At 41.1% G+C, this 22,473-nt stretch overlaps 2 protein-coding genes across 2 annotated transcripts in view; both read left to right on the top strand.

The window, feature by feature from the left end:
* The window catches only part of LOC124118955, a 41,688-nt gene extending 38,948 nt beyond the window's left edge, over positions 1–2,740 (top strand). The window contains exon 5 of the mRNA XM_046481292.2: positions 882–2,740. Coding sequence (XP_046337248.2) covers positions 882–2,740 — 1,859 coding nt within the window. The remainder of the gene's footprint in view (positions 1–881) is intronic.
* A 9,320-nt stretch (positions 2,741–12,060) lies between these two features.
* Positions 12,061–16,542, top strand: LOC124118956. Its single transcript, XM_046481293.2, has one exon. It carries the CDS (start codon positions 12,061–12,063, stop codon positions 16,540–16,542), a length of 4,482 nt encoding a protein of 1,493 aa, XP_046337249.2.
* The last annotated feature ends 5,931 nt before the right edge of the window (positions 16,543–22,473 follow it).

The raw sequence follows: 22,473 nt of genomic DNA on the forward strand, positions 1-22,473 counted from the left end.
TCTGTATTTGTCAGATATATCTGTATTTGTCAGATATAGCTGTATTTGTCACATATATCTGTATTTGTCACAGACATGTTTGCAGAAAGTTGGCTTTGTTGCATCACAGTGAGGTTCGCTTTCAATGTCTACAGCAGGAACAAGATTGGGTGATTCTAGCAAAAGTGGCAATATTGGCACATGTGTTCATCACAAATATATTTGTTTTGGCATAATTATTGTAACCTATGTTAATTAATGTTTATAAACAAAATTGTCAGCAACGTAGTTTGCATGATATTAATTTATATAAAATGTGATGAATATAAGAAATCAACATGTCATAAGGTGTCTGACAAATGGGGTTTAGGTGTCTGACAAATTGGGTTAAGGTGTCTGACAAATGGGGTTAAGGTGTCTGACAAATGGGGTTAAGGTGTCTGACAAATGGGGTTTAAGTGTCTGACAAATAGGGTTACGGTGTCTGACAAATGGGGTTAAGGTGTCTGACAAATGGGGTTAAGGTGTCTGACAAATGGGGTTAAGGTGTCTGACAAATAGGGTTACGGTGTCTGACAAATGGGGTTAAGGTGTCTGACAAATGGGGTTAAGGTGTCTGATAAATGGGCTTAAGGTGTCTGACAAATGGGGTTAAGGTGTCTGACAAATGGGGTTAAGGTGTCTGACAAATGGGGTTACGGTGTCTGATAAATGGGGTTAAGGTGTCTGACAAATGGGGTATGATTGGAACTCATTTTCCTGGGTAACAAGCATTAGATAGTGACTCAACTGTGACAATTACGTTTTTAAGGTATCTGACAAATGGCTTGAGACCATCACAAAAGTTAATGTCCAAGCAAACAATTACATTCAGTGAGGAATAATGATGGTATGTTTTGCAGCCACAAGCACCCGGAAAGGAAAGCGTGGGATTCCTGGCAGCCCTGGGTACCTCGACATCAGCTTCTTCAAGATGGCCACCCGCAAGTGGCAACGCGTCTCCCTGGAAAAAGCATTTGAATCATCATCTTTCAAATTCACCATTGAGTCTTCTCGTGTTGAACTTGACCGAGGGATGATCGAGATTACTGCAGATGATGACAACATTGTAGAGAACCTTGCCCTCTCCTTCAGTGTGTCTCTGCTGCATGTTCTGTGTCAGCCCCGCCCCCGGGGGTGGGAACCGGGACACACGCTGGATCCAGATGACAAGAGAGGAACTAAAGCTATCAGGTCCATCCCATCAGAGAATCTAGCCTTGGTGCTTGCTTGTGGGTTCCTTGCTGCCACTCCATGCAATTTCTTCATCCGGTCCCGTCAGAGAGATCCGGAGAGTGTGAAGGGGTGGACAACAGGGGAGGGGAAGCCCATTGAGGAGCATTATGGGGAGAGCATGTGGGGGGGGACAGTCCAGGAAGAGGGGGGAGCTCGGGAGGAGCTTGCTGCAGCTGTGTGGGGTGGGGATATGGGTAATGGGGATGTTGAGGACAGGCATGAAGACCATGAGGCTCCAGAGGAGCCTGTCAAGGAGCCCAGCAGTTCTGAATCTGATGCTGAGAGTGAAAAGAGTGAAGAAGACAATGAGGAAGAAAAGGATGATAATACTGATGATAACCATCTCACAGACGAAAGAGAAAATGAGGAGGATCCTGAAATTGAAGACATTGCTGAGTTTGACAATGGTACTTTGGAGGGTAATGAGTGTCCTGAGGATGCACCTGAGGAGTTTGAGGGGGTACTTGATGACAATGAGGAAGATGATGAAGAAGGTGATGAAGCCCTCAATGGTGAAGGCAATGGCCTGAATGATGACAGTGATCGGCTTGATGGTGACAGCAGGCTAGGAGAGGTTGATAATGGGTTTGATGATGATGCTAACTCTGAGACAGGACTGCTTGCTGCTGAAGACCAGGATCTTGGGGATGACCAGGATCTCGGGGATGACCAGAATTTTGGGGATGACCAGGATGATGCCATTGATGATCAAGGTCTAGGAGGATATGAAGATCTTGACAATGATCAGAATGACGACTTTGGTTATGCTGAGTTAGAAAATGAAACATTTGGTGGAGAAAATGATGAAAATTTTGGTGAAAATGAGCAAGGATTTGGAGATTTTGGTCTTTGTGGAAGTAATGATGATGTTGGACATCTAGATGATGGGGGTGACTTTGGTGGCACAGATGACCCTTATGCTTTGGGCATCTTGGACGATGATGCAGGAGACATGCAGGGATTTGGGATTACAGATACAGAGGGATTCACAGCACATGATGATGAGACAGAGATGCTAGGTCTGGGATATTCAGACGCACAGGAGGATTATGACTTCGGTGGGGTGGGAGATGATGGATTTGGGGATGGGGGAACCTTTGGAGGTGCAGACGACTATTTCTCTATGGGTGTGTATGATGATACAGCGTGTGATGACTGGACCCTTGGTGGGGGTGATGGTGGAGCTACCGGAGATGCTGATGGCGGAGGGTGTGGAGGTTGTGGAGGAGGTTGGAATGGTGGTGGAGTGGGAGATGGAGGGGGAGATGGAGGTGCATTCAGCGGGGGTGGGGAAGGGGGGTTCAGTGGTGATGGTGGAGGAGGTTTCAGTGGAGACCTGGGTGGGGGATTCTTTGGAGATAATGGAGGTGGGGGAGGCGGGTTTGCTGATGGGGGAGGTGGCAGTGGAGATGGTGGGGGCGATGGTGGGGGTGATGGTGGGGGAGGAGGTTGTGGTGGGGGATGTGGAGGGGGATGTGGAGGTTGAGCTGTTGACAAAACAAATATATTTTTTCAGTTTTCACATTCTGGTCAAATGCTGGGGACCATTGAGAAAAATATCAAAGTCTTCTGGATTGACATATACACCTGTTCTTGAGTCAACTAATTGAAACGGTTTATTTCAAGGAAAGAAGACAATTCTTCTCATTCAATGAAGGGTCACCCTGCTATAGTTATTCCTGCTGTTGATATCTATGTATGATCAGCGGGGAAGGTGTTTCTCACAGAACAAATCTCTTTACATGTTTTATTTTTTAAAAGGTTTGCAGAGACCTAAACATATTTTGCAGATAAATAATTCATTGAAAACTATTATGTTCTTTTACAAGTGTTTGTGATTTTTTACTTACTGGTTAACTTGACATAAATGCTCAATTGAAATGGTTGTGTTTATTTTTAGCTCATCTGATTGAAAGTCAAATCAGTGTGTCATGGCCTGTTTGTCTGTCATCCGTCTTCTAACCTCTTCTGCTTTTCCTCAGAAACGTCTGGACAAATGAAGCTCAGATTTCTTACTCTTGTTCCCACCCATGATGACACCCAAATTGTTCCAGAGTTTTGACTTCTATTTTCTTTATGGCAGCATTATTGAAAAACTATTTCTGGACACTTCTCTGTCTGTTTTGTTCAAAGTGTAATGAAATTTGGGACATGTGTAGTTAATACTTTGGTTCAACAGATGTGTTTCTTTTTGGCGACATTTATATTTTTGATCTTGATTTGATCTTTGCACTTCCACCACACTGAAAGTTGAAACTTCTTGTGGCTGCTAATCCGTAATTTGTGTTCCAAATGTAATGAAATTTGGACAATGTGTAGTTGAGTTCAATATGTATGTTCCATTTTTGTGATATTATGAACTTTGACTTTGCACTTTGACAATGTTCTTAAATTCTCTCAAAGTGCATTTCCTTGCACTGTAAACATAATCCTCTCTCAATCTACAGAACCAATGATGCTGAAACTTCACATGTTTGTTTCCACCAATGGCGACATTTTAATTTGAGTTTGAAGAGGTTCAAATCTGATTTTCAATATGGCGGCCTCGTCTTTATCATGGCCATTTTCAGCTGTTCATATCCAGGTGAGCTACAGTGCTGTGGCACTATTTGTATTTTATTGCATGGGAAAAGTTATTGTTAAATCTTGTCTGTTACGGCTCAAGTGTGAACCTGCCTGCAGTGCATGGGGAGGCCTGGGGTAGTATATTCCTAAACATCAGCTTGCTCAGTGACACAATCTGGACACACTGGTGACAGAGTGGTCTCCATGTGCCAGTTGATGATTGACTTGTCTTCCGCTCATATCAGCTGTAGTTTTGTATATGTATTTTCCTGTAAATATTACTTGTTGACTTCATGATGTTGACAGTGGTTCCCACCTGGTCTGCTACTTATACACGGAATCTTTTGGCATCACGCAACAATAATATGTCTGATTATTTTGTCTACATGATACATACCTATTTATTATGTATACAAACAATGGATGTGTGACAGTGGAATATACTATGCAAGATTGTGGAGATGGAGGATATCTGGGAAGATATGGACATACAGCCATGTCTCATGTAGTGTTTGGGGGTCAAGACTGTTGACACATCTTCATAAGCTGGGGAATGTTTGTAATAAAGTCATGTTAAAGAAAAACATCTGCTTCACCCTTGTGCTACATTGGATTTCATTCAAAGATCTTTATGTTCTATATCACAACTATATCTTATATATCCAATCTTTATGTTATATATCACATCTTTGTGTTATATATCACATCTCTATACTATATATCACATCTTCATGTTATATATCACATCCCTATGTTATATATCACATCTTCATGTTATATACATATTACTATCTAGTCAAGTAGAATTACTTTGCCTGTGTGTACAGATGTTACAGTCAGTGTGTAAAATACAAAATGCCAAAGTCATTTTACTATTATTTTTCCATATATTATGTAATGAAGTTCCAAACATTTTTATGCTCTATTTCATTACCTAGTCATTTTACACATTGACTGAAACACATATATATATTCTTACAGTTCACATTACATCTTGAGCTTTACTGTACTGTTAAGCCAACAAGCAATTACCTTTTCTCAGGGTTCCAATGTTAATGAAATGCCCAAGTGAACATTATCCTGCTTCAGCACTGAGAGCTTACAGGAGTTACATTCAGCACTGAGAGCTTGGATCTCAGACGGGGATTACATTCAGCACTGAGAGCATGGATCTCAGACGGGGATTACATTCAGCACTGAGAGCTTGGATCTCAGACGGGGATTACATTCAGCACTGAGAGCTTGGATCTCAGACGGGGATTACATTCAGCACTGAGAGAATGGCTACACGCTGATATCCCCATTTAGATCTTCATGATGGCTACATGCTGATGTTGCCATTAAGATCTTCATCTTGGCTACATGCTGATATCCCCATTTAGATCTTCATCATGGCTACATGCAGATGTTGCCATTGAAATCTTTATCATGTCTATGTGCTGATGTTGCCATTGAGATCTTCATCATGGCTACATGGTGGTGCCATTGAGATCTTCCTCATGGCTACATGCTGATCCGGGGTAGAATAGGTCTTCAGCAACCCATGCTTGCCGTAATAGGCGACTATGGTTGTCGTTAGAGGTGACTGAGGGATCGGGTGGTCAGGCTTGCTGACTTGGTTGATGCACGTCATTGATTTTGCGTGGATCGATAGGCATGATGTCAATCACTTGATTTACAGACCGCCGTCATATAGCTGGAATATTGCTGTATGCGGTGTTAAACAAAAAACAGACAGACATGCTGATGTCGTTGAGATCTTCATTGTGGCCACATGCTGATGTTACCATTGAGTGAAAGACTTCAAATGTTGCATCAGCTTTATTTGAGCCACAGAGCAGGGCTACGGTTGGGGTTAGGGTTAGGGTTAAGGTTAGGCCCAACTATTGCGATCTTTTATTTCAGGTCCATCTTGATTTATGACTACAAAGAGATTGGTTCCTTTGAGTGTGTTTAGTGGGTTTGTCTGAGATGACATATGTGTACTCTTCTCCATGGCATGAACTCTAATTCACCATTCCGTATCATTCAAGGCGTGTTACTATCACATGTAGTATGGTCCATTACTTAACTGGGACTTCCTCAAAGCTGCTGATATATGTTTTGTTTTATTTTAATAATTTTACATACAACATTTAATCCAATTGTCTTTCAGTAATTTGAGGCTTCCATGCAATTGCTTCATTTGTATTTTCTCCTGAATAAACATGAATATAAATAACTGAGTCACATTCATTGTAGTTTGGATTGTGGGAAGCCTGTCAGCTACCCTTTACCTCATCAATGTCAGCTGAATAGTTCATGTGTCAGATGGAAAGGACATATTTTCACGAGTGGCGACAACGCGACATTTTGGCTGTTTGTAGCATTGTCACGCTTTTGTGGATTTTGACACTTTTTGCATGTTTTTGTAAGGGCGACAATGTCCCTTCTAAGATTCCATTGATATGTATGTGTTAACATTTAATGAAGGATTGCCAGTAGCAACAATTTACTTATATAAAAAAAGATCAACATGAGTGGTTTCAGAGTGGACAGAGGACCCATGATGAGGAAGCCATTTAAGCATGATTAAGTAAACAGAGATCGATTTAAGGAGATGGAGTTATTGCCTAAGTTTTATAGTAGGCGGGATGAAATCTGTGTCGTCAAAATCAGACCTTAGCTCTCGCTACCGCTAAAATACACATCTGAGTACATCAAATTGCCCGTCACGTCTGAACGACCTTTCGCAAACTTTGCCGAACCAAAGAAATGACTGGAAAGATGTTGACATTAGCCAGTCAGAAAGCGCTTTCTCCATTATTCATTATTCAGCGCTGGTTACAAACTGGCGACTTCCATTCCATTGTCAAATATTTTGACCAATTTCTTGATTCAAAAATTGAAAACTGAACAAATGAACATTCTGGATTGTCTAATAGATGGCTGAGATTAGATGGAAATGCAAAGTCTGTTCCGCTCAAATGTGTATCGACAGCCTCAATGGTCTAGTGGTAGAGCGCCTGCACTGAGAGTGGAAGGTCGGGGGTTCGAACCCCGGCAGCATCATATCAAAAGATGTAAACATATGGTACTTGTTACCCTTGCTTGCGCTCGACATTAAGGGGCTGAAACAAGGCCTGGCCGGCTTGGAGTCTGTATGTTGTGTCTGAGTGGGGAATTCATGTAAAACTGCCACATTCACACACGCACACAAGAGCATGCACTTGGCTATACAAGTGCAACGCTACGTTAAACCTAATCTAGCAGCGGTAAAATGTCTATGGAATGAAGACGAATACTTGTTGGGGGTCATGGGATTTTTTCCCTCTGATCAGATCGGGGATATGGAGCAAATCCGAGGACTTCTTCAGAGTTCTTAGGAGTGGGCCAGTTAACAATCTTCTCAATCTCGGCAGGGTCTGTTTGGAACCCGTCAGCAGAGACAATGCGACCAACAAACTTGACTTGTTCCTGAAAGAAGTCACACTGTTTGGCAGCTAACTTCAGTCCACTCTCCCTCCCTCTTCTCCAGACGTAAAAGATGTTCTTCAAAGGAACCCGAAAATGCAATCAGGTCATAGGGATAAATCATGCAGATATCCAAATGCAGTTCTCCTAGCAAGTGCTCCAACTGCCGCTGGTAACTAGTCCAAAGGGTAGCGGATTGTATTCATAAAATACCAGTGGTCCGACTGTAAATGCTGTTCTTCCCTTGTGCTCTCCATCAACCTCAATCTGATGATATCCGGACATCATATCCAAGACTGTAGAGACTGTAGAGACACCCGAGGTGGCTGTTTAACACTGAGTGAACCTGAGTAGTATGGGAGGCAGAAGAGCTGGTAGTAGCTCCCTGAACGGAAACCATACCGGTTATCCGTTCCCTTGGTTCATCTTCAGTTCAGTATCACACCTAACTCCTTGAGACTTTCAAGGAAGGAATCAAGTTCTTCAGATGACAACCGAGACATGGTGCGATCAAATTACCATTGTAACAGCGGTGTCACGTCTATGGAATAACGACGAATACTTGTTGGGGGTTCTTTGGATTTATTCCGTCTGTTCAGATCGGGGAGATGGAGATCCCGTCACAATATGTATATGGATGATAATTCCCTAAAACATAATATAATAAGGTTTAATTAGTAATATACAATTACAAGAATCTATATTTAAACAAGCATATTATAGTTACTGTTTACCGTGAACATGAATTTAAGTATATAGAACAACCATCAGGATATTATTACAGCTAGAAATCCCATTTATAGGATACAATACACATCAAAATAAAACAATACAAATATTAGCACATAAATACCTCTGTCTGTCTCTGTCTCTCTCTCTCTCTCTCTCAGTCTCTCACTCACAATTCTGATTCGTCTTTCAACTTTTGGTTTTTCCGTTTATTCTCTCCCACTCTTAATTTTTATTCTAATTTCAATTTCTCTGTTTTAAACACTCACTGTTTATCGCCCTCACTTGCACACACAATCTCCGCATGTCTACATCAGGAGGGGAATCATATTGTTTTACATCAACCACTCGATGACAAATTTCTGGATTTCGAAAGGTTTCATCACATTCAATGTTAAGATATTCAGCTACCTCTACCAACTCACTTTTCTTCAAAGTTGGCCTGTCCCTATTTATTGAGATTGGCGTGAAAATTTGAAAGAATGATTTGAATGAAAACCGTTTACCCAAAACTGTAAATTACTTTCCCAAACGTTATCAAAGTGTTCACCCCGGACGAGCCACTATGTTACGAGTGACACAGTGCCTCCAGTAACACAGTGCCTCCAGTAACACAGTGCCACCAGTAACACAGTGCCTCCAGTAACACAGTGCCTCCCGTGCCTCCAGTGACACAGTGCCTCCAGTAACACAGTGCCTCGAGTAACCCAGTGCCTCCAGTAACACAGTGCCTCCAGTAACACAGTGCCTCCAGTGACAGTGCCTCCAGTAACCCAGTGCCTCCAGTAACACAGTGCCTCCAGTAACACAGTGCCTCCAGTGACACAGTGCCTCCAGTGACACAGTGCCTCCAGTAACACAGTGCCTCCAGTAACACAGTGCCTCCAGTGACACAGTGCCTCCAGTGACAAAAGGAAGGACCCATCTCAGTTTCACTATTGAGAATATTTGTTGATTACCAAAAGCTGAAATTACTCAATATTTACACAATTGCGAATACAATCTATCAAACTAACGTATATGTGGCAAAGCAAAATAGGTGAATACTGAACGTGATACAGAAACTCCACGAATCTGACACAATCTGGATCCTGGGCTCAAACATTTTCCGATCACAGTTCGATTATCCAAAGACACTCATTCTAACTCAAATCACAGTTTCTCTTTCCTGTCTCTCACAAATGACCGACATGGCCGAAAACATTACAAGATTCTACAGGTAGGAATGTCACAGACCGACATGGCCGAATACATTACATGATTCTACTGGTAGGAATGTCACAGACCGACATGGCCGAAAACATTACAAGATTCTACTGGTTGGAATGTCACAGACCGACATGGCCGAATACATTACATGATTCTACTGGTTGGAATGTCACAGACCGACATGGCCGAATACATTACATGATTCTACTGGTAGGAATGTCACAGACCGACATGGCCGAATACATTACATGATTCTACTGGTTGGAAAGTCACAAACCGACGTGGTCACCTTGTAAGTGTGAGAGGTCCGTTCTGGACCCATCTCAGCTCTCAAAATCAACACTCTCTCAACTCTAACGCCTGGGGGTACGTCTCCACAACCTGGCTCCCCCTCACTCACTCAGTCACGTGTCCAAGCCTCTAAAACAATACACCACACATTGCTTACAGGGCTACATATGCTATGTGGCGATCATGCCGACCATCAGGCGCACAGCTGATCAATCACAGGTCCACCTTTACTATATCCTCAATACCCTCTTTGGTTACAATACATGGTACTCTTCTATCGATAGAAATGATGCGCGCATGTAACATGTGTAACCTCATTTCATTTCATTGACTGAATGTTACAGGGAATCCTCGTTTTCTTAGGTACTGGACCGTTGGGGTAGCCTCGTGGTTAAAGCGTTTGCTCGTTACACTGAAGGCCCAGTGTCACACGAGTACAATGTGTGAATCCCATTTCTGGAGTCCCCCGCCATGATGTTGCTGGAATATTGCTAAAAGCTGCGTAAAACCATATTCACTCGCTCCCTCACTCACTCACTCTTAGCTACTGAATGTTCATATATAAATAAAGTCCCTATCTTCAGCGCCATTTCCGTCTACGTAGTCGCTCATAGCGCCTCACACAGGGTCATACACGCATCTAAAGAGATAAGTCTTTAGTTTTGTCTTGAAAGTGTCCGGAGTTGGAGATTGCCTAATTTCCACTGGAAGGGAATTCCAGAGCACAGATGCAGTGTGAGCAAAAGTTCTGTAGCCGAATGCTTTGAGTGAGACCCTAGGGACACTAAACTGGAGTTTATGTGCTGATCTGAGATCTCGTGCTGGCTGGTGTAGGGTAAGAAGTTCACTCAGATAGGAAGATGCTGTACTATATTAGCACTGGTATGCAATGCACACGACTTTGTATTCAATCCTTGATCTTATTGGAAGCCAGTGTAATGATTTTAATAAAGGAGTGACATGTGCACGCTTATTTCGTCTACATATCAATCTGGCAGCACCATTCTGCACACGTTGCAATTTGCTACATAGATCCTGTTTGATATTAATAAGCAGACTCTTAGCATAGTCCAACCTGGATAGGATAAGTGATCTCACGAGCTGATGTGCAGCATCGTATGTCAACATGGGTCTTATCTGACTGATATTTCGAATGTGGAAGTAGCAACTTTTGCAGATATTGTTTACTTGACAATCCATGGTCAGGTGTTGGTCAAAGATGACTCCGAGGTCATTGACACTCAAAGAAAAGGGGATATCAACTCCATCAACAGTCAAGAATGATTCGGATATTGATGCAACAGATCGGCTCCTCCCAGTGAGTATGACCTCGGTCTTATCAGGGTTGAGCTTCAGACGATTCTGTGTCATCCATGTCTGGATCGCAGATGTGCACATTCGCAATTCTGCTATCACCTGTGCTGAGTCACCAGGTGTGAAGACTTTCATGAGCTGATTATCATCAGCATAACCATGACGACTAGTGTCAAAAGTGTCTGTAAATTTGCCTAACTGAGAAATATAAATCACAAACAACAGAGGTCCCAATACAGAACCCTGGGGGACTCCATAACTGTTGGATTCTGATCAATTGTTTGGATTAATTTTATATTTAAGCGGTCTTCATTTAAGTTGTAAAGGGAAGTAACTTTTATGTTGTTGTTGGTATCGCTATGTGCAAGAGACTGTGCTGTGAGCGGAGGACCGTGGAGGTTATAAAATGCAATTAAATACAAAACTTCAGTAACCGAGGAGTATGACATTATTAAAGTGGCCGTTTATTTTCATATTTGCGTCTAAATATTAGTATATTCATAGACGTTTCTGCATTATTTTGCAGTCAATCAAGCTGACAGCGCTACCTTAGTATTTCGTGGCAACGGCACCCTTCAACTAGAACAAGAAACTGTTAGAATATGAAACTAAGAATTAGAATAAATGATGAAGTTGAAGAATGATTTGACGTCCTCAATTCTTGAAACCCACATAAATTGACGTTTTAGCCATGTGGTTATCTACAGTTCGACCTCGCCATGCCAGTCATTAGTAGACAACGTGCGTCTCGCTCGAGCAGCCGAAGATACAGTCTGACCAAACTAAGTTGTTGTTTTGTCTTTGGCCTTCTCAGATTTAGCACAAACAGATTTAGAATGGCATTTGAGTGCTCATACTATGGAAACTGAGGCAGAAAAACGGAAAATAACAATGACATCGAAAGGATTGATGTATTCACTAGACATTAAGAAGAAATTCATTCGTTCTCTGTGCAAAAAGTTGTTTGTAGTTGGAAACAATGTTGACAGAATCTTGAAATCAGATGAACCGGTTGCATATGAACAGGTTCGCAAGACTTATGTGAACTGGTTAACCATTTTTGAGGATATTCTGACAGAAAGAGCTAATTATTCTGCACTTGTGCTGTCACGTGTGGATGTTCCACAGGAATATTTCGATGACTTGTCTATGCTTGACTCTGAAATAGATGGTTTTCAGAATTTTAGGGTAAATATTTCTGGATGGATGCAGAATAAAGAATTTGAACGAAGACAGCAATCAAATATGGATGACTATGCATCAGAATTGTCAAAGAGTAGTATCAGATCTCGCAGATCATCATCTTCTATTTCACACGTGTCTTCTGTACGCCTGAAAGAAGAGCAGAAGAAGGCTGAGTTATTAGTCAAAGCTGCTGCATTAAAAAAGAAGCATGAGTTAGAGGTGGAAAAAGTGAGGTTGAAAATGGAGGAAGAAGAGCTGGACATAAAGACGGAGATGGCTATTTCTGATGCAAGATGGAAGGTACTAGATGAGTACGATTTTGAAAATGAACATAGCAGCAGACAAAGTACTGGTTTTGGTAAACAAAACACTCGACAACCGATGGATTTTAGTGACAGGGATCCTTTGGTTAGTGACACTCACAGTGTTGCAGTTCCAAGGTTTACACGTGACAGGGAGAAGGAAAATGAGTCACTTCCTGAAATGAAATATTATACACCAGCAGAAACACCTGTAAATTTTCCAACTCAGCAGGTGACAGAAGATCCCTTGGGAATGAGCACTACATCTGATAGTGCAATTGCTACAGTAATTCGGCAGTTGAGGAAACCAGTTACAGATCTCATGGTGTTCAGTGGTAACCCGTTGGAGTATCGAAAGTTTATGCGACAATTCAAGACCAAGATACTTGTGAACACTGATGATTTTGATGAACGTCTAAACTATTTGGAACAGTTCACATCTGGAGAAGTTCGCAACATAGTGAGTAGCTATGGTTATTTAGATGCGGAACAAGGATATCCTGCCGCAATCAAAGAGCTTCAGCAGAGATATGGAAACGAAGATGTGATAGTGAATGCTTTTATTCAAAAGGCATTAGAATGGCCCTACATCAGAGCAGACAATTCAAAAGCACTGGATGAGTACGCCGTATTCTTGTCTGAATGTGAAAACGCTGTTAAAAGCAACATTCTTGACAATACAGAAAACATCCGGAGATTGATTACGAAGCTACCCTATCATTACCAAGAAGGATTCAGAAATAAGATCCAAAGCATCCGTGCTTCAGGAAAAAGTGTAAAATTTTCAGATCTGGTACAGTTTGTTCGAAAGGAATCATGGAAAGCGAATGACCCAATGTTTGGCAAAGATGCATTGCAGAACAAGGACAAACATGGAAACACTAACAGGGCTACTTTGAAAACAAGGAATCAACTTTCACGAACAAAATTGACTTTGGCAACAGAAGTGAATACCCCTCAAAGTTCACAGGTTCCAAGATCACCAGCATCACCTCAACCTCAGACAAGTAAGAAACAAACAGGTCAGCCACCGCCTGCAGATAGGAAGTGTTTATGTTGTGAATCAAACCAGCATTTTGTGAGTGAATGTGAAAAATTCACTGCTCTGTCGTACGACGAAATAGTGAACTTTATCAGAAGTAAAAGACTTTGTTTTCGATGCCTCAGAAAAGGACATCTTAGCAAGGATTGCAGAAGTAATATCACATGTACAAAATGCCAGCGTCGACATAATGCACTGCTTCATCGTGAAGAAGCTCAAGTGATTCAACATGATACGATACAGACAAGTTCTTGCCTGAGTTCTGATATGGGGGTCGGACTAGAAACAGATGGCACGTGCACTATGGTGATTATGCCTGTGAAGGTTCTGATGAAAGGTGGGTTAAGAGCCATAGAGACTTATGCTTTTTTAGACCCAGGCAGCAGTGCGTCTTTCTGTACTGAATCATTGATGAGACAGTTGGGAGCAAGTGGCAAGCCAATGAAGCTGAACATTGACAGTATGGGCAAACCTAGAACTATCAACACCTATGCTGTATCCGGAATGCAAGTTTGCAATCTCGCCATGGAAAACCATGTTGCACTTCCCAAGATGTTTACTGTTGAAAAGTTGCCAGTGTCAAAGATTCATATTCCAACTTCAGATGACATAAAAGATTGGACTCATCTCAGGGACGTAGAGATACCAATCATAGATGCTGAAATAGGTATCATGATAGGCAACAATATCGCAGATGCCTACACACCTATAGAGGTACGTACTGGACCCGATCATGCTCCACATGCAACTAGAACCCGCCTTGGTTGGGCGTTGTGGAATGTGACTAGACCTGCGAGTGCAACTAGATGTTTGGAATCCATAAGATGCACAGTGAACAGAACAGATGTTGCAGTTCATGAATGCGAGGAGTTCAAACAGCTAGATAGGATGGTGCGACACTCATTCAACATAGATTTCCCCGAGAGGATCATCGATGATGAGAAGCAGCACTCTCAGGAAGATAAAGTATTCCTAAAGGGAGTCGATGAATCCATTAAACTCTGTGATGGACATTATGAAATATCTCTTCCTTTTAGGGAACAGAAAGTTAGTTTCCTGAACAACTACTCCTTAGCATTCAAGCGTTTGATGGGATTGAAAAGGCAGATGGAACAGGATAACAAATTTCGTTTGGAATATACCGACTTCATGAATAAAATGTTGGAGAAGGGCTATGCTGAACACATTCCAGATGATGAACCAGAACCAGAAGATGGACTTGTGTGGTACATCCCCCACCATGGTGTGTACCACCCAAAGAAGATGAAGTTGCGGGTTGTGTTTAACTGTGCAGCCACTTACAATGGTACTTCACTCAATCAACAGTTACTATCCGGACCTGATCTGACAAATAACCTCATAGGTGTTTTGGTGAGATTTCGACAAGAGAATGTAGCTGCCAAGGGAGACATAGAGAGTATGTTTTACCAAGTTTGGGTAACAAAGGCTCATTGGAACTATCAGCGGTTTCTCTGGTGGCAAGACGGGGACTACGAAAATCCACCATTGAAGTACAGGATGAAAGTCCACATGTTTGGTACTACATCGTCACCTAGTTGTGCAAATGCAGCCCTCTTGAAGACCGCTAATGACAATGAAGAAAAGTATGAACCAGAGATTGCAGAAATTGTAAGGAACAATTTCTATGTGGACGATTGCTTGTTTTCTGAGCAAGATGTAACCAAGACTGTTAGTTGTGTGACCCAGGTAAGTTCTCTGTGTCAGCAGGGTGGATTTAGACTTACTAAATGGGTAAGCAACAGTGCAGAAGTTCTCGACAAAATTCTGCCTGAAGACCGAGCTGAAGGAGTGAAAGATCTCAATCTAGATCAACTAGAAACTGGATCAGAGGAAAGAGCCCTTGGAGTTGTTTGGACAGTGCACACTGACTCCTTAGGCTTCAAAGTTAATGTGAAATATGCCGATTGTACAAGAAGACATGTCTTATCAGTCGTCAGTTCAATCTATGACCCATTAGGCATGGTTTCACCTTTTGTACTCAAGGCAAAGATTCTACTGCAAGACATGTGCCGTCAAGGACTTGGATGGGATGAAGAGGTGTCAGGTACTAAGCTCACTGTGTGGCAGCAGTGGATTGCTGATCTTCCCCTCTTAGAAAAGGTTTCCATACCAAGATGCTACAAACCTTCAGACTTTGGAACGGTAAGGGCATGTCAACTGCACATCTTCTCAGATGCTAGTAACGAAGGGTATGGTCTCACAGCTTACCTCCGGTTGAAGAATGAGATGGGCAAAGTTCATTGCTCACTGGTAATGGCCAAGGCAAGAGTAACCCCCATAAAGAAAGTAACTACACCAAGGCTTGAATTGACAGCAGCTTGTGTAGCAGTTCGGTTAAGTCGCATTCTCCAGAAGGAACTTCAGTACAAACTCACTGATATCTATTACTGGACAGACAGCATGTCTGTTATCAGGTATGTCAACAATGAAACATCACGTTTCAAGACTTTTGTGGCTAACAGAATCACTATTATCCGAGATGGTTCGGATCCCCGGCAATGGAAACACATTCCAACTGCACTGAATCCAGCTGATGCTGCTTCAAGAGGCATGAGGATGGCCACATTCTTAAAGATGGATCAGTGGTTCAAGGGACCAACCTTTCTTTGGGAATCCGAAGAGGAATGGCCCTCTGTAGTCAAGGCTTGTGACAATATTCCAGAAGATGACCCTGAAATGAAGTCTGTAGTGGCTGCTACGGTGACAGATGAATCTGTGGACATTATGAACAGACTGCTGAACTACAGTTCATCCTGGCTGAAACTGAAAAAGATTGTAGGTTGGTTCCTCCTTTTCATGGATTATCTGAAAAGGAAATTGAAAGAGAAACAAGAATCAGCAAAACGAACTCAAGAGTGTGCTGAACACTTAACTAAGAGTAAGAAAACCAAAGTGACAGTACAAGAAGAGAAATCTAGAGGTCACCTGACAGTCAAAATCATGGAGAAAGCTGAGGTCACCATATTATGTTACATCCAACAGCACTATTTCCATGACATCATCAGTGCTCTTAAAAACCCAAGCAAAGAATCAAGACTGAACAAGTCAATTCGTAAATTGGATCCGTTCCTCGAGGATGGACTGCTTCGAGTTGGTGGACGGTTGAGTCAGGCTTCATTACCTTATGAAGTAAAGCACCCCATTATATTGCCCAAAAAGTGCTTGTGTCTCAACTGATAGTACAAGATTCTCATGAATCCATGGGGCACATGGGCAAAGCTGCTATGATGACGTACCTGCGCCAACGATATTGGATACAAGGAGTGGGACATCTTATTAAAAAGATTACTTCTACATGTGTTATATGTAGAAGGTGCAGTGCTCAGAGAAAAGAACAGAAAATGGCAGATTTACCTGTAGATAGGCTGACAGCGGGCGAACCACCCTTCTCACGTGTAGGCGTTGACTTCTTTGGTCCCTTTGTGGTGAAAAGGGGTCGTTCAAATGTGAAGCGCTATGGGGTAGTCTTCACTTGTTTGGCTTTGAGAGCAGTGCATCTTGAGCTGGCCGCTTCCCTCGATACAAGCTCTTGTGTCAATGCTTTCAGACGATTCTTTGCAAGAAGAGGACATCCCAAGAAAGTTTGGACTGATAATGGAACGAATCTAGTAGGCTGTGAGAGGGAAATGAGAGAAGACATACACCTATGGAATATCGAACAACTGCATCAGACTTTCCTCCAGAGGAACATTTCGTGGGAGTTCAATCGTCCATCCGCCTCTCATCACGGTGGGGTATGGGAGCGCATGATACGTACCATAAGGAGGATCTTGTACTCTCTTCTGCACAGTCAAGTCATACATTTAGATGACGATGGTCTACAGACTCTCTTCTGCGAGGTCGAGGTTATCGTTAACAGTCGCCCGATTACCACTGTGACAAATGATGTCAAGGACCTGAAACCATTGACACCCAATGATCTACTAATGCTTCGAAGTGGTGGAGCACTACCTCCAGGACTATTTAGAGCAGACGACTGTTACGCCAAAAGACAATGGAGGCGGATACAGTATCTGTCTGATTCATTCTGGAAGCGATGGTCAAAGGAATATATCACCATGTTACAGGAAAGAGTAAAATGGACTCGTGTCCGAAAGAACATCAGTGTAAATGATATTGTCTTGGTCATGGACAATTTGCCTCGAAATTCATGGAGCCTTGGGCGAGTAGTCGAAGTGTATGCTGACAAAAAAGGATTTGTTCGCATCGTGAGGATCAAAACACCCACATCAACTGTGCTGCGTCCCATAAGCAAACTCTGTGTACTTCTGGAAGTGAACAGTGACTCAGTTAACAGCTAGAACGTGGCATATGAAAGATGCCTTTGATGATGACATTAAAGACACATGCCAATCTATTCCAAGAATCTTACTTATGTGCAAAAGATCAGTTATGTTAAACAGTATAATTGTTTCATTCGTACTCCACAATTAGGGGGTCGGAATGTTGGATTCTGATCAATTGTTTGGATTAATTTTATATTTAAGCGGTCTTCATTTAAGTTGTAAAGGGAAGTAACTTTTATGTTGTTGTTGGTATCGCTATGTGCAAGAGACTGTGCTGTGAGCGGAGGACCGTGGAGGTTATAAAATGCAATTAAATACAAAACTTCAGTAACCGAGAAGTAAGACATTATTAAAGTGGCCGTTTATTTTCATATTTGCGTCTAAATATTAGTATATTCATAGACGTTTCTGCATTATTTTGCAGTCAATCAAGCCGACAGCGCTACCTTAGTATTTCGTGGCAACGGCACCCTTCAACTAGAACAAGAAACTGTTAGAATATGAAACTAAGAATTAGAATAAATGATGAAGTTGAAGAATGATTTGACGTCCTCAATTCTTGAAACCCACAATAACAAAGGATTGAATATCAGCTTATGAACGTATTGCTACAGTATAATCTCATTACATGTTTGCTTTGAATGTATTGCGACACTGGACAAGTACATGTCAGCTACTGAATGTATGGCTACAGTTGAACGTAATGACACCTTAATTATTGCATGCATGGCTATAGTTGAATGAAATGACACCTTAGTTACTGAATACATGGCTACACTTGAATGGAATGACACCTTAGTTACTGAATGCATGGCTACACTTGAATGTAATGACACCTTAGTTACTGAATGTATGGCTACACTTGAATGTAATGACACCTAGTTATTGAATGTATGGCTACACTTGAATGTAATGACACCTTTATTACTGAATAGATCGCAACACTTGAATGTAATGACACCTTAGTTACTGAATGTATCGCAACACTTGAATGTAATGACACCTTAGTAACTGAATGTATCGCAACACTTGAACGTGATGACACCTTAGTTACTGAATGTATCGCAACACTTGAATGTAATGACACCTTAGATACTGGGTGTATGGCTACACTTGAACGTGATGACACCTTAGTTACTGAATGTATCGCAACACGTGAATGTAATGACACCTTAGTTACTGAATGTATGCCTACACTTGAATGTAATGACACCTAAGTTACTGAATGTATGGCTACACTTGAATGTAATGACACCTTAGTAACTGAATAGATCGCAACACTTGAATGTAATGGCACCTTAGTTACTGAATGTATTGCAACACTTGAAAGTAATGACACTTTAGTTACTGAATGTGTCGCAACACTTGAACGTTATTACACCTTAGTTACTGAATGTAACGCAACACTTAAACGTAATGACACCTTAGTTACTGGATGTATGGCTACACTTGAACATGATGACACCTTAGTTACTGAATGTATGCCTACACTTGAATGTAATGACACTTTAGTTACTGAATGTATGCCTACACTTGAATATAATGACACCTTAGTTACTGAATGTATGCCTACACTTGAATGTAATGACACCTTAGTTACTGAATGTATGGCTACACTTGAATGTAATGACACCTTAGTTACTGAATGTATGCCTACACTTGAATGTAATGACACCTTAGTTACTGAATGTATGGCTACACTTGAATGTAATGACACCTTAGTTACTGGATGTATGGCTACACTTGAACATGATGACACCTTAGTTACTGAATGTATCGCAACACTTGAATGTAATGACACCTTAGTTACTGAATGTATCACAACACTTGAATGTAATGACACCTTAGTTACTGAATGTATGGCTACACTTGAACGTGATGACACCTTAGTTACTGACTGTATCGCAACACTTGAATGTAATGACACCTTAGTTACTGAATGTATGCCTACACTTGAATGTAATGACACCTTAGTTACTGAATGTATGGCTACACTTGAACGTAATGACACCTTAGTTACTGAATGTATGGCTACACTTGAATGTAATGACACCTTAGTTACTGAATGTATGGCTACACTTGAATGTTATGACACCTTAGTTACTGAATGTATCGCAACACTTGAATGTAATGACACCTTAGTTACTGAATGTATGCCTACACTTGAATGTAATGACACCTTAGTTACTGAATGTATGGCTACACTTGAACGTAATGACACCTTAGTTACTGAATGTATGGCTACACTTGAATGTAATGACACCTTAGTTACTGAATGTATGGCTACACTTGAATGTAATGACACCTTAGTTACTGAATGTATGGCTACACTTGAATGTAATGACACCTTAGTTACTGAATGTATGGCTACACTTGAATGTAATGACACCTTAGTTACTGAATGTATGGCTACACTTGAACGTAATGACACCTTAGTTACTGAATGTATGGCTACACTTGAATGTAATGACCCCTTAGTTACTGAATGTATGGCTACACTTGAATGTAATGACACCTTAGTTACTGAATGTATGGCTACACTTGAATGTAATGACACCTTAGTTACTGAATGTATGGCTACACTTGAATGTGATGACACCTTAGTTACTGAATGTATGGCTCCACTTGAACGTAATGACACCTTAGTTACTGAATGTATGGCTACACTTGAATGTAATGACACCTTAGTTACTGAATGTATGGCTACACTTGAATGTAATGACACCTTAGTTACTGAATGTATGGCTACACTTGAATGTAATGACACCTTAGTTACTGAATGTATGGCTCCACTTGAACGTAATGACACCTTAGTTACTGAATGTATGGCTACACTTGAATGTAATGACACCTTAGTTACTGAATGTATAGCTACACTTGAATGTAATGACACCTTAGTTACTGAATGTATGGCTACACTTGAATGTAATGACACCTTATTTACTCAATGCATGGCTACACTTGAATGTTATGACATCTTCGTTACTGAATGCATAGCTACACTTGAATGTAATGACACCTTAGTTACTGAATGTATCGCAACACTTGAACATGATGACACCTTAGTTACTGAATGCATGGCTACACTTGAATGTAATGACACCTTAGTTACTGAATGTATCGCAACACTTGAATGTAATGACACCTTAGTTACTGGATGTATGGCTACACTTGAATGTAATGACACCTTAGTTACTGAATGTATGGCTACACTTGAATGTAATGACACCTTAGTTACTGGATGTATGGCTACACTTGAATGTAATGACACCTTAGTTACTGAATGTATGGCTACACTTGAATGTAATGACACCCTAGTTACTGAATGTATGGCTACTCTTGAATGTAATGACACCTTAGTTACTGAATGTATGGCTACACTTGAATGTAATGACACCTTAGTTACTGAATGTATGGCTACACTTGAATGTAATGACACCTTAGTCGTTGAATGTATCGCAACACTTGAATGTAATGACACCTTAGTTACTGAATGTATCGCAACACTTGAATGTAATGACACCTTAGTTACTGAATGCATGGCTACACTTGAATGTAATGACACCTTAGTTACTGAATGCATGGCTACACTTGAATGTAATGACACCTTAGTTACTGAATGTATGGCTACACTTGAATGTAATGACACCTTATTTACTCAATGCATGGCTACACTTGAATGTTATGACATCTTAGTAACTGAATGCATGGCTACACTTGAATGTAATGACACCTTAGTTACTGAATGTATCGCAACACTTGAACATGATGACACCTCAGTTACTGAATGCATGGCTACACTTGAATGTACTGACACCTTTATTACTGGATGTATGGCTACACTTGAATGTAATGACACCTTAGTTACTGAATAGATCGCAACACTTGAACGTAATGACACCTTAGTTACTGAATGTATCGCAACACTTGAATGTAATGACACCTTAGTTACTGAATAGATCGCAACACTTGAATGTAATGACACCTTAGTTACTGAATGTATGGCTACACTTGAATGTAATGACACCTTAGTTACTGAATGTATGGCTACACTTGAATGTAATGACACCTTAGTTACTGAATGTTTGGCTCCACTTGAATGTAATGATACCCTAGTTACTGAATGTATGGCTACACTTCAATGTAATGACACCTTAGTAACTGAATGTATGGCTACACTTGAACGTAATGACACCTTAGTTACTGAATGTATGGCTACACTTGAATGTAATGACGCCTTAGTTATTGAATGTATCGCAACACTTGAATGTAATGACACCTTAGTTACTGAATGTATCGCAACACTTGAATATAATGACACCTTAGTTACTGAATGTATGTCTACACTTGAATGTAATGACACCTTAGTTACTGAAAGTATGGCTACACTTGAATGTAATGACACCTTATTTACTGAATGTATGGCTACACTTGAACGTGATGACACCTTAGTTACTGAATGTATGGCTACACTTGAACATGATGACACCTTAGTTACTGAATGTATGGCTACACTTGAACGTGATGACACCTTAGTTACTGAATGTATGGCTACACTTGAATGTAATGACACCTGAGTTACTGAATGTATGGCTACACTTGAACGTGATGACACCTTAGTTACTGAATGTATGGCTACACTTGAATGTAATGACACCTTAGTTACTGAATGTATGGCTACACTTGAACGTGATGACACCTTAGTTACTGAATGTATGGCTACACTTGAATGTAATGACACCTGAGTTACTGAATGTATGGCTACACTTGAACTTGATGACACCTTAGTTACTGAATGTATGGCTACCCTTGAATGTAATGA

Source organism: Haliotis rufescens, unplaced genomic scaffold (assembly GCF_023055435.1).
Source record: "Haliotis rufescens isolate VD_foot unplaced genomic scaffold, xgHalRufe1.0.p SCAF_16, whole genome shotgun sequence".
Lineage (NCBI taxonomy): Eukaryota > Metazoa > Mollusca > Gastropoda > Lepetellida > Haliotidae > Haliotis > Haliotis rufescens.

Excerpts from the sequence above, each read along its gene's own strand:
- LOC124118956 (XM_046481293.2), top strand. The coding sequence starts at position 12,061 with ATGGATGACTATGCATCAGAATTGTCAAAGAGTAGTATCAGATCTCGC.